Source organism: Piliocolobus tephrosceles, chromosome 21, assembly GCF_002776525.5.
Source record: "Piliocolobus tephrosceles isolate RC106 chromosome 21, ASM277652v3, whole genome shotgun sequence".
NCBI classification, from domain to species: Eukaryota; Metazoa; Chordata; class Mammalia; order Primates; family Cercopithecidae; genus Piliocolobus; species Piliocolobus tephrosceles.
The window spans coordinates 23,805,218-23,818,156 of record NC_045454.1 but is presented as its reverse complement, the minus strand read 5'-3'; the positions used below and the strand labels follow the sequence as shown (position 1 = coordinate 23,818,156).

The following is a 12,939-nucleotide window of genomic DNA, read 5'->3' as shown; positions in this document are numbered from 1 at the left end:
AACCTCCGCCTCTCAGGCACAAGCCATCTTCCCATCTCAGTCTCCAGAGTAGCTGGGACCACAGGCACAGCGCCACCACACCTGGCTAATCTTTTGTATTTTTGGTAGAGGCAGGGTTTTTCCATGTTGCCCAAGCTGGTCTCTAATTCCTGACCTGAAGTGATCCAACTGCCTGGGCCTCGCAAAGTGCTGGGATTACAGGCCTGAGCCACCGCGCCCGGCCCATTGTTCACTTTTGTGACCCCTTTTAATTTTTATTTATTGCTTTATCATCTTACTGATTCCTCGAAACAATCTTACGGGGTGAGCCGGTTCCATGGGCGCTGAAGAAACATTTCCTCTTTCAAAGCCTCAATTTTTTTGAACGATACGCATTGCTAAAGAGGAAGCAATCAAACCTATCAGGCAGCTCTGCCCTCCGCCCAGCGAGCTGCTGCTTCCTGGTGTTAAAACGCTTTCGGGTCTTCCTGGCGAGTTTTAAGTCACACTGGATCGCTGCTCATTTTCAGAGATCACCTCGCACCCATTCAGGCACCCAAGGGGAATCGATTTAAGAAATTCACTTCACGTCACCCTAACAACAAAGCACAGCCTGCAGCTTTCACCCATGTGACATCAATGCTAATCCTATGTGCGAAACATTTGGGTTCATTCGATTTTTTAAAAATTAGTAACAGAGATGGGGTCTCGCTATGTTGTCCAGGCTGGTCTCCACCGCCTGGGTTCAAGCCGTTCTCCCGCCCCGGCCTCCCTCGGCGCTGAGATTACAGGCTGGAGCCACCGCGTCAGCCTCCACTCGTTTATCGGCGACAAAGCCAGCCCGCCTGCGGGGCGTTCCGTTCGGAGAGACCCTGTGAGGGACGCCGCGGGGGCTCCCAGGGGACGTAGCGAAACCAAAACAGTAACCGGTGGTTCACAGAACCACCTCAGGAAATGCTTCCAAAGGCAGGTCTGGCCGTCACAAGGCGACGGCTCTTCAGCCTCCGACACGAACCTGAGTCGTCCACAGCACTGGGCCGCAGCCAGCCCCGGCAAGCCGCCGACGGACCGCGGACGCCGCAGCGAGCAGCCGCCTGCTCCCGCCACACCCGCCGAGCCAGCGGCGCGGAACCACGCCCCCGCCGTGTGCCCGCCTCCCTCCGCTAGCCGGCCCACGATTGGTCGGCTGGGGTGCCCGTCGCGAGAGAAGGCGGTGCCTCCCGCAGACCGGCGCTCCCATTGGTCGGGATGGTGGCGACGGCGCGCGCGACCCGGCGACGAGGGGAAGCCGGTGGCCGCGGCTGCGGAACGGGCGGAGGCTGCCGGTTTCGTAACCGTCGCTCCTCCTCGCTGACTCGCGGGCTGTGAGGCCTGGGTCGGCTCGAGCCGCACCGCGCGGGGCCGCTCGGAGTGGAGGCCGCCTGGGGGCAGGCGGGCTGGAGGAGCAGGTAAAGAGGTCGCGGCGGGCGCCCTGAGAGCTGGGAGGAGGAGGCCGCGGCGGCGCCGGCCGCTCGCTTGGGCGCGGGCCCGGCTCGGGGAAACCCAGCCCCGGCCCCAGAAGGCCGGCTGGCCCGGGAAGGCCCCGCGAGGCTGGAGGCGCGGGCGGCGGCGCCGCGCGGCGTCTGATGCAACCTGCCGGCAACACCCGGCGGCAGGGACGCTGAGCTCATTCCTGGCCGCGGCCCAGCGCCGCGGCGCCGCCCGTCGACCCCCGCGCTGCTCGGGGCGCCCCTCGCGGCGGGCCGAGAGCGCGCGAACGGCCGGGGAATGCCCCCTGCGGAGCCCGGCCCCCTCTCGGTGAGACGGGCGGTGTGACCGGCCAGGCTTGCATTGGCCCCTGGGGGTGAAGGGTGTTCCCAGAATAGCAGAAGGTGGACCGAATCGAGCTTTAGAATCCTGCTCTTCTAGAAGGGCTCAGCTTGCGGTGATCGAAAATCTGTTCAGAAGTTCAAAGACTGATCAATAAAATAGGGAAAGCAACTAGTTTTTAAATGCATGACTTCGCAGAGATAATATTTTGCTTTGTGGAGCTGTTTGAATGTCCTGCACTTTACTGTTGAACGTAGTTTAGAAGAACACGCAACTCCCACGGGTCGAATAGAGAAGAAATGAAGCACTTCGCGGGCATGGTTGGAAGGAGCGGAGCAGGGCAAACAGCCAGCAGAGGTGCCCAGATGCGGAGGATGGAAATACATGTGTGTGGGGGAGGAGAGCCTGTTTTCCAGGGCAGCTGGTGTGTTGCTTCTCTTCCCTAGGTTTACTGTTTGATTTTCCTCTTGTTTGAGGTTTATACTGTAATCTGGCATCCTGAAATGTATAAGATTTAGAAAGGTCTCAGTGTTGATGGGTGACACCAAAATTGGTAGTTGTGTCAAAATTGACTGCCTGTATGAATAGGCTGTCACTTAAGGCAGACTTCTCCCATAGAAGTGTGACTCCCGGAGAACATTTTAAAAGAAAATCCTGTAAGGGCTTGCTTTACGAAGACATTCGACATCTAGAAGCTCTTGATGTTTAAGATGTGGTCATCTGTTAGCCCTTGAGTAGTATTTGGGATAAGCCGTTCATAAGATCAATTCTGCTTCTGGAAAAAGTTGCTGTAAACAAGGCTAAATAATTACAGGATATCCAGGAGCTGAAGCATATTTCAGCTTCTTGATTCCTGCTTCTGGTGGGCACACTTGGCTGGTTCAGTTATTTTTAATACCTGCTTTTAAAAAAAGTAGGGGGAAACAAAACGTTGAGAATATCCTTTAAATTCTCAAGAGCACATCATGTCTGTCCGCAAGGCTGTCTGATCTTGGAGAGATGGTTTCATCCCTGGGAAATTAAACACTATGTGCTGAGCCCCTGGTGAAGACAAATAGGACCCCATGGGGCTGAATTTGGTCTTATGGTCTAAGATTGCCTCACTTGGTCACAGTAATGTTAAGTACAGGTAGCCACGATTCCAGGTGTATTGTGCGTTCTTGGGAGGGCTGGTTCCATGAGTTGTTGTATTGATAGGTACACTGGCCTCCTGCGTTTGTGGCTTTCTAGCTCTATCAGTAAAAAAAGAAAAAAATGAACATGAGCTCCTAATGGTTGTTTATTTACAGTCCATTTGTTTTGCGTGTTGTAAATCACTTCAAAAGGATTGGGTTAGAAAGATGATGTTGATGTTCTTCTCATGCCCCAGTGACCCACTTCTGTACTCCCAGAAAGGGGACGTCCCCTCCCTCATGGACCCTGCAGTAGATGCATGTGAAGATCCGCAGGGTGAAACGACGCTGTTGGAGTTGACAGACCTAGGGAACAAATCTTCCCAGATGCCCAAAGAAAAGAGAAAGCACAGACCATTTAGGATACAAATAGTGGTTTGGTGCTGTCAAGATGTGGTGTGAGGGAGGAGAGAGGGTCAGGACCTTGGATTTGATCCTGTAGACTGGAGCCAGAGATGAATTTTCAGCAGGAGAGTGACTCACTCAGGTTTGAGTGCTCCATTGCTCTGGAGACAGAGGTTGGAGGAAGCAGGCTAAACCAGAGACCAGTGTCCCTGAGAGATGATAGTGACCTGAGGTGATTTCGATGGGATTGGGATGGAGAGGAAGGGTAGATGGGAAGTTTTTTTGTTTGTTTTAGGTGAAATTGTCAAATCCCAAAGACTAAACAGAGTTAGGACCAAGGAGAAGCATCTATGACTGTTTTGAAATGTTGACCTTCATTGAGGAAACTGAGTGAAAAATTTATTTTGGTGGGCAAGGGGAGGATATATTGGGTTCTAGGTGTGTGGAGAAAAGGGACGAAAGCGTTGGGAAAATTCTTAGTAGGTTTATTTTCGCAGGTGAAACTTGAGAAAAATTTGATTTTGTTTTACTCATTCTAACATTGTGCGCTTTCAGTGTGACTGACATGAACGAACATTACTTGAATTAAGTTTGAATGGAAACAAAGCCTGTTATCCAGTTAGTCCACCATTCTCAATATTCCTTGGGAATCAACAGCAGAGACCCTCAGACTTCAGTGTCATCAAATTTACTTGGAGGTCTCCTTATGGAAAGATTGCTCAGCCCTGTTAGAACTCCGATTCTAAGTCTGGGGCAGCCTGAGAAGTTACATTTCTGAAGAGTTCCTGGATGATGATGATGCTGGTCCAGGGACCACACTTTGAGAGCCACTGCTCTTCAGCTTTCCTGCTGTTTCCTACTTGAGTGATTCACATGGAAGGAAGCCAGGCGCCACCCTGCTTCCTGTAGCCTGAACTTTGGAATAGTGTTTGTCCACAGAGGAGCCGGACTTGAATTTAGGACTCAATGTCCAGCTTTGAAATAAACACTTTTTGCCTGTTGTAGCTGTTCAATAAATGTGTGTGGAAGGAACAAAGCATAAATAAGAGTGGCCTTTTCAGTGTAAAACCTCTTAGCTCTTTGATCCCTTTTTACTTGGTTAATTTTCTCTTCACTTTAAGAGCTATTTATATGGTTAAAGAACTTTTTAAACAAAACATTCTTGGAGTTATTTTGATTATCTCCAAGTTTCTCTTTCTTACATTTTCACCAGCTTGTAGGGTCAGTGAATACTCTTCATGCCAAAGGGCTTACCTTTAAAACTTCGCCTGCCACACACGTTCAGCCTAGTACCTTGCAAGATGAGTCAGGCAGAGGTGAAAGAGCCCTTCCCTGTTCCTGTATCTTTGGATTTGGAAACAGGCATGAACGTCGCTGAACTTGGACCCTGCAGTGAATAAAAGCTGTTAGTGACTGAAGGTCGTGGTGTGTTGTCTGTAGGAAAGTGTCTTACTATTCCACATCCCTCATTTGCATATGGGGAATAGACGCCCATGGAAGAAAAGAGATTTACCCAAACTCAAATAGGGGGAGCCACAGCCAAGACAAGAAGTGGCCTGGCCACTGGTCTCTACCGCTTGGGATCGTTGCTGTCTCTGAGCATGGCCACATTGACTGTAGAGAGCTTTAAGGGCTGAAATATAATTGGTATATAAAAAAGTAGAGAAATAAGGTGAACATGATTATGATTGTTAAGACAGTCTCAGGAGAGGTGTTAAACAAGTTCTTAATAATTGAGTCAAGCACTTCTACTCACTTGACACTAAATAGATAAGCAATAATAATGTTAGGTGGCACTAAGCGTGGCTCAGATTAATATTAAACAGCCACTTTTCTACTGAAGGAGAAATGAGGCAACCTAATAATGACCAAGGGAAATTGTGAACTGTTACTGAAGATAGGCTTGGAGTGGATAGCCCTTACCGTTTGGAGGGATGCTTTCTGTCTTGCCTTAGTGCTGGCGTGAGAACAGATGACCTACTAGCTCAGGGCCGGCTGTGTGGCTTTGAAAACAATGGAAAGTAATGACACATGGACTTTTTAAAGCAAAGATGTTTTTTAAAAAGAGATCAATAAACAGTGTACAGAATTGCCTGGCTAAAGGTTTGAGTGTAGCTACTGGTGTTGGCTAACTGAGCTTTCCCTCATTGTGGGATCACTGTATAAATCTGACTCCAGATTTTTTCCACTGATGTAATTTTAGCAGTTTTGTGAAAAGAGAACAGGATAGGTTTATGTTCCTAACACTGCTTTCTAAATGTCTAAGAGTGCCCTGACTCCTTGGTGGACACCGTTCACTGAACTGAGTCAGTTTATCTTGAAGTGGCCTCCTGATGATAGGATAGTCACGCTTTTACACTTCTTGGGGCAACTGTAGGGACTTGATTGGATTCAGAGTAATCCACATGTGACTGGTTTTTGAAACTGTGACTTCATTTCTGCAGGCAGCAGCACAGGGGTGCTTCAGAGCTGGTGCGTCCTCCGAGCTCACGCGAGCTCATTTGGTAGCGCGAAGTGGTCACAGGCACGGCAGCTGCTCAGCTCCTTTGTCCAGCCCGGGTCCCAGGACCTGCACTTCCTTGGATGCTTTATGAGGGCTTCTGTTTCTTTCCTTGTGGTTTCAGGTTGAGTGTGTTTTGATGTTTTATTAATTATGTCAAGAAACAAAAACGCACTTTTTACAAGCCTGGTGGGATGGGGAGCAAATTGAGTGTCAGAGCTCCTAAATTCAAGAAACTCACTCAGTAAATTTTGTTAAACTGTGGAATTATCATTTGAGGTCATTACAAAATAAAGCAAAAAACTACTTTTTCAAAATATCCCATAAAGAGAGCTCTGGGAGAGAACTCAAGTCCTCGATGACTCCCTCCCTGCATGTGAGAACATGGAACCCCAGAGGTGATAGCATGGTATTCCTCGTGAGCACTGGAGACAGGGCACGCCACCCCAGCCTTCTGTTTTGACTTGAACCAACAATGGGAACTTTCCCCCCTTTCATTGCAGGTGTCTCTCCTACCACAGTCAGCTGCAGCTTCTCCCTGGCAGATTGTCAAGTGCTGTTAGTTCACATGTGCCACCTAATTAGTGGCAGTCTTTTGTTTTCCTCCCATTTTTGATAACAATCGCAGAGGGGCAGTGCCCTCAGGGATCCAGGTGGGCTGAGTTTCGCCTGGTGGTGCTTCTGTACTGACTTACCGTTCTAAGTGAAATGATTTAGACTTCAGAAACATTGCAGCAGTTGGCAGTTGCTGTAGACTTTTCTCAGCAGAATCAATTAATGTTGGCCTGATGTTAGGTACATACAAGTTTAATCTCATTTGATCCTGTCGTTTCAAACATTTTAATGCAATTTATTTTTTAACTAGGTACGTGTGAAGATTTTTTGGCAGCTTAGCGTGGAAACCATTGATCACCTTGCTCTCGTTTCTACCTGTTCTGTGTTGGCAAGGGAGAGTGCCCAAATGAGCAAGATATCGCAGCAAAACAGCACTCCAGGGGTGAACGGAATTAGTGTTATCCATACCCAGGCACATGCCAGCGGCTTACAGCAGGTTCCTCAGCTGGTGCCTGCTGGCCCTGGGGGAGGAGGCAAAGCTGTGGCTCCCAGCAAGCAGAGCAAAAAGAGCTCGCCCATGGATCGAAACAGCGATGAGTATCGGCAACGCCGAGAGAGGAACAACATGGCTGTGAAAAAGAGCCGGTTGAAAAGCAAGCAGAAAGCACAAGACACACTGCAGAGAGTCAATCAGCTCAAAGAAGAGAATGAACGGTTGGAAGCAAAAATCAAATTGCTGACCAAGGAATTAAGTGTACTCAAAGATTTGTTTCTTGAGCACGCGCACAACCTTGCAGACAACGTACAGTCCATTAGCACTGAAAATACCACAGCAGATGGCGACAGTGCGGGACAGTAGACCTCACCCTTTCCAGACTTCACAGCTTCTGGCTTGAACGTTAAAGGTGTGACCACTGACACCACTCATGTCAGTGGCTGAAAGTTGTCCTTTTCCATGATTCAAAGACCCATTGAAGGTTATTTTCTAGGATCAGCACTGAAGAGTTGATTAGCTAAAAATGGTAGCCTTGTAATTCGAATATCTGGTTTTAAATGATAGAGCTTTTTGTGGGGATCAAAATCCCCTAAATGTTAAGGTATATGGTAAAAAAAAAAAAGAACTATCTGGGATCCCGATGTTCTTAATAAATCCTGACTTCCCAAGAAGTGCTTCTTTTTTAAATTGACAAAAGGAATGGGGAACTGGCAGGCCATGCAGAAGGTTCTTGGTTTTAATGGGTAGACTGACTTGGATTAAGAAAAGTTGAATGCCACCTATGGTAATCTCTTTGTAATTTTCTTCTAAATTATGTATTATAAATTCATAGAGCTATAGAAAGCAATGAGTGAGTAATTTGGGGTGATTTTATGTATGGCATAAACTTTGTTTTAACATAATTAGTACTGTTTTCCCCCAAAAGTACAAGTTTTTGAATAGTGATGTCAGGTTAAGTAAAGAAACCTCATCATATCTTATAGGCATTGTGTGGCCAATTGACTTAAAATATACAAATAACATTTAGGAAGCAAATAGATTAAACACGAAAATAAAACTAAAGCATAGGAATTATGTTTTTGGGATACCTTTGCGCTTAGATTGGCATTATTTTATTCTAAAAACCCAACTCAGTGGTGTAGAGAAACTTGTGTACCAAAATTTTAGTTTGTGCAGATGCTAGTAAAGTAAGTGTTTTTTTGGATACAATTTTGACAGCCAAGTTAGTAAACAAAATGTCTTAACAGTTTGATGACACAATGTACTAATTAGGGTTTGGAATATTAATTCAGAAGGTAGTTTCTCTTGTGTTCAAAATAGCTGCCATGGGGCCATTATTTTTAAAGTCAAAAATTTATTCTGAAGGCTCATTTTGGTATTTGATCTTAACCAAGTGACTGTTAGAGAAATGTATCAACTCCATGCCATCTCCCAAAATAATTGTCTAAGAAAACTTGAAAGTGTAAGGTTTTAACCTTTAATTTATTTCTCTTAAATACATCTTTTGATATTGTTTTTGTGACATTTCTTTTTCTGGTTAGTGGACTTTCCAGACTTTGTACCACTGCTTCGTTTATTCATTTATATGCTTTTGTGTCCCATAAATTATTTTAGAAAATGCTGATAAAACTCAGGAGATTGACATTTTTGTTGAGATAAAAAATGACAGTTGCTAAAGTAGGGACTCTAGAGCCTGGCTTACGTCAGTGTTGGTAGTTTAGATTGTCTTTGTCAACGTTTTTTCTTTTCTCTTTTGTTTTGTTTTCTTTCTCTTTTTTTTTCTTAGCACACTTCTAGCTCAAATTTGTGTATTATTTGTGTGCCTGGGCTGGAGATGAGAGACTGAGTCATAACTGATTTAAAAGTTTGTGTTACCAGGTATCTTATTTGAACATGGTCATTTTTGGCCACGTTGCTGTTTCATACTAGGACTTGGGATGATGTAGCCAGAATGAAACTCAAGTTGCACCCTCTGGTTGGTGGAAGAGTGCTGACTGTGCCATTTCTTGGCAGAAGGCATCATGGTGCCCAGCAACTCAGCAAAGCCCGTATTAAGAGTCCTGAGGCCCTTCTGAATGTAAAACAGGAGCCCAGGAGATGCTGTCCCAGGAGGGCTATTAACTCCCTATAGAGCCAGGAGACAGGAGGGGGTTTCTAGGGTCCAACACCAGCTTACCTTGGAGTATGGATCTACCCATGAAGGATGAGAGATGTTTTGAATAACTAGCCAGGACACACCACAGGATCCTACTGGATTCTTAGCAGCTGATTGGTATTACATAATTTAATTAATTGGAGATGCATTAGGTCACTTGAATGTATAAGCACCTGTGGTAGGTGCTACAGACATTTCAATCTCTGATTTACTAAAAAATATCTTTGGGAATTCGATGCCCCCATGGAATTTATGGTTACGAGTTATATGAATTGACTGAAGTATCTTGAAAAAGAGACTTGAGGGAAATCATCAGGGGCGTGTACTCAGTATTTCAAATCAGAACACAAGATTGGATCTTTTGGAAAAATGGGTTCAAGCTTTCCTGTTACCCATGGAAATGCAAAGTTTAGCACAAGCAAGCAATTAGGCAGAGAACAAAAATGTTAACCGTTGTGTTGTCTGTCTTCCTGAAGTGGTTGGAAATTGTAATTTGATAGATTTATCAGTATAAAATTAGGGAAACCAAGTGTGGGGAGTGAATCAATTTAGAGCTTTGGGAACTGTAAGGTGACTTCTGTAACTTTCGTTCTGTGTGTGACCTGTGAACCATTAGGATATGATCTGCCCTTGTGGGCAGGTCCAGCAGTTTAGGAGTTAGGCTTTAGCGTAAGTTTCTAGCTGCATAAGATGAGTCTCCTGGGATAGGTGCGCTTTGGCTGGTTTTGGCTGCAAATGGTGAGATCAGAGCAGCTCTTCCTGTCGCTGGCCCCTGAAATCAGTTGTTAGGATGCCATTGCAGATACTAAGTAGTAAGATTTTAAACACGACCAGGTCTGAAATGCAGGTCATGAGTGTGAAATTCTCAAATTTACATAACAAGTAGAAGTATAGACAGTTTTTAACATTTGGTATTAAAGGAGAGGAAATTGTAGCAGCTTTTCACGTTTCCTAATCCCCGTTAGAGGGCTTGAGACCTTGTATCTGAACAGCCCATTTCACACTCAGTGCTTTTTGATGCCTTAGAAATAGGAGAATTGTTTTGTTTGACAAAAGCTGGGAAGGAAAAAGTCCGCTCTGCAGCTGTTAGATCTGCCTCTCAGGAAAAAGTACTAACTTGTTCTTTTTGTTCCCGGCTTTCATCAATTTGTGAAATTTCTCTATTTTTTTAAATATAATTTTATTTCTTTCAACAAATTTAAAATAAAAAACAACTTTGGAACAATGACTTGTCTTTCATTGTGGCTTTCTTTATATTAGATACCAAAAAGCAGTCCAGATGTTAAACAGCTGGGAAGCCCAGGCAGGCGCCTTGCCGTCTTTCCTGTTCCCACACTGGACGGCCGGGGGTAGGGGTGGGGAAAGTGGGGAGACAGGCAGAGGTATTTGCGTCCAAGTCTAGATCTCCCCGATTGCCCTTAGTGGATAGGAAAATAGTTTTCTCTGAACATGGGATACATCTTTAGTTACTTGGTCTAAACTAAAAATTATACCAGAATAGGGAAAGGAATAAGTGAATAAATGGGTTCCTGCTTAATCACCTAGTGTCTCAGAGCATGGTTTCCATTTAGGGAAGAAATTCTTGTTTCCAGGTAGATACAGAGTGTAAAGTAAGTCCGTTCCCCTATCTGGAGTTTTGTAGTACATGTGGACACCGTCTTCGTTTACATTATGCCATAGAGTATAGAGATGAATTTGCTGATTTCATAAACATCGTTGAGTCCAGGGAGCTGATGCGAATTGAGTATTTCAAGGGAATGCCATTTAAATGCTTTTCTTCTATGATCCCTCAATTATTTTCATGTCTTGGGAAATAAATTTCTGCTTGCTGCATCTTAATAAAAAGTGGAAGTCAGGAATTATTTCTATGGGAAGTGTGGCCCGTTTCACTTCTTTGAATTAGTTGTAATTTAGAATCCAATAACGTGTCTTGGGGAATTTTAGCGAGCGATGACGTCTTTGTGAGGGGGCCAGGTCTTTTTCTGACGAAAGCACTGTTACATCAGCTCATGCACTGCCTGCGCCTAGCCAGAGTTCATACGCGTTTTACAGTTTTACATACACTCAGAGAACACCGTTGCCTAGGTATTATTTTACTGTAATATCCCACTCCTCACAGAGCTCTAGGCCTGAAAGCTGTATAGAGGCATCTAGAGAAATGGGGGTTATAGAATTGAACTTGGAGAAGGAATAAAGTTGTCAGTGAAACAGTCACGCGTTACACTTTTTGCAGCCCAAACGCCACCTCTCATCCCTCCCTTTAAAGCAGCTGTTAGAACCAAATGCGCTTCCGCATCGCCACCTTTCACTTCCGCCTTCTAAATGGAGCTCCTGTACCTGTCTGCTTCACCCACCCTGACCCCCCATGCAGAGCCCTCCTCTTCTCTTGCCTGGACTTGGTGACCGGCTCCTCTTCAGTGTTACTGGATGGCAGCGTCACTGCCTGCTGTCCAGAAGCATCTTGTTGCTCCCCGTTGCACACGGGGTGAGACCCAGTCTCCTTGTGGCGTGGTGTTTCCCCTCGTCAACTTAATTTCCTTCCATCCTACTGTGTCACTTTGCTTTGGCTCTAGGGCTTTTCCAAGCTCTTTTCTGCCCTTCCTGGGACAGCTCCTTCTGTCTGGAATGAAGCATCTCCCCTGACTTTTCACTAACAAGCTCCCTCCTCTGTCTTAGCCTCCTGGCTGTCTATGCTAAGCCTATCGTGTTGCTTGCTTCACTGCACTTTGCAGTGTTTGAGACAATATATTTGTTCATACTGGTTTGAGGTGAAGGCCTCTCAAGAAACTAGAGGCTCTGAAAGGAGGGGTTTGTATCCTGCACTGGCAGAGTAGATGCTCAATTATTTATTGAATGAATACCTAGACAGTTTCGGAAGGGTTGTAGCACTATACAGCTTTCTGGAGGGGTCTCTAATGGATTTCTGAGGCTACACAAATTTCTGCAGAGGTTAGAAGAGACAGGTACAAACACGGGGGTAGGGGAGGTAGCTACTGCTGGCCCTCTAGACCTGTGCTTCCAAAGAATGCCCTTTGAGACGGGTGGAGAGTCACGCCTGTAATTCTAGCACTTTGGGAGGCCAAGGCAGGATTGCTTGAGGCCGGGAGTTCAAGACCAACTTGGCTAACATAGCAAAACCTTGTCTCTATTTATGTAAAAAAAAAATTTTTTTTTTTTTTTTTTTTTTTAAAGAGCACTCTTTGACCTACCGGCTCAGGAAAAACATGTGAACTCTCTGTTCCTAGTGACCCTCTGAAAAGTGTTTAGAATTAGAGATTTCTTCTTGCTCTTTTTTGTTTGCTTTTTTTTTTTTTTTTTTTTTTTTGAGGCGGAGTCCTGCTCTGTCGCCCAGGCTGGAGTGCAGTTGGTGCGATCTGGGCTCACTGCAAGCTCCATCTCCCAGGTTCACACCATTCTCCTGCCTCAGCCTCCCGAGTAGCTGGGACTACAGGCGCCCGCCACCACATCTGGCTAATGTTTTGTATTTTTAGTAGAGACAGGGTTTCACCGTGTTAGCCAGGATGGTCTTGATCTCCTGACCTCATGATCCGCCTGCCTCAGCCTCCCAAAGTGCTGGGATTACAGGCGTGAGCCACCGTGCTGGCCTTTGGTGACTTCTGAAAATGTCTGTCTCTTCAACTACAGTTTTCCACCCCCTCATCCTCATGGTTTCATCTGTGGCGTCTTTCTCACTTGTCCTTCACCTTGGCTTGGTAACTCCTGGATGGGAGCTCTGTGAGAAGGCAAACCTGGAATGGTGTACGGAATTCTAGACACCAGCTCCAGGGGTGGGCTGTTCTGTGGGACCCTGGGAGAACTGGACAAGGAGAGGCAAGGACAGATACTTCAACAGGCACGGCTGGGCCCTGGCTGGCTTCCTGCCTGGTGTAGTTTAGTCAAGGACTACACTTAGGGAGGACAAACAGTC

General features: G+C 45.9%; 1 protein-coding gene across 1 annotated transcript; it reads left to right on the top strand.

The window, feature by feature from the left end:
• The first annotated feature begins 863 nt into the window (after positions 1-863).
• CEBPG (CCAAT enhancer binding protein gamma) lies at positions 864-10,239 on the top strand. Its single transcript, XM_023229054.2, has 2 exons — positions 864-1,427; positions 6,671-10,239. Exon 2 carries the CDS (start codon positions 6,767-6,769, stop codon positions 7,217-7,219), a length of 453 nt encoding a protein of 150 aa, XP_023084822.1. The 5' UTR covers positions 864-1,427; positions 6,671-6,766; the 3' UTR covers positions 7,220-10,239.
• The last annotated feature ends 2,700 nt before the right edge of the window (positions 10,240-12,939 follow it).

What these genes read in the sequence shown, in the direction of transcription:
- CEBPG (XM_023229054.2), top strand. Translation starts at nt 6,767, where the DNA reads ATGAGCAAGATATCGCAGCAAAACAGCACTCCAGGGGTGAACGGAATT.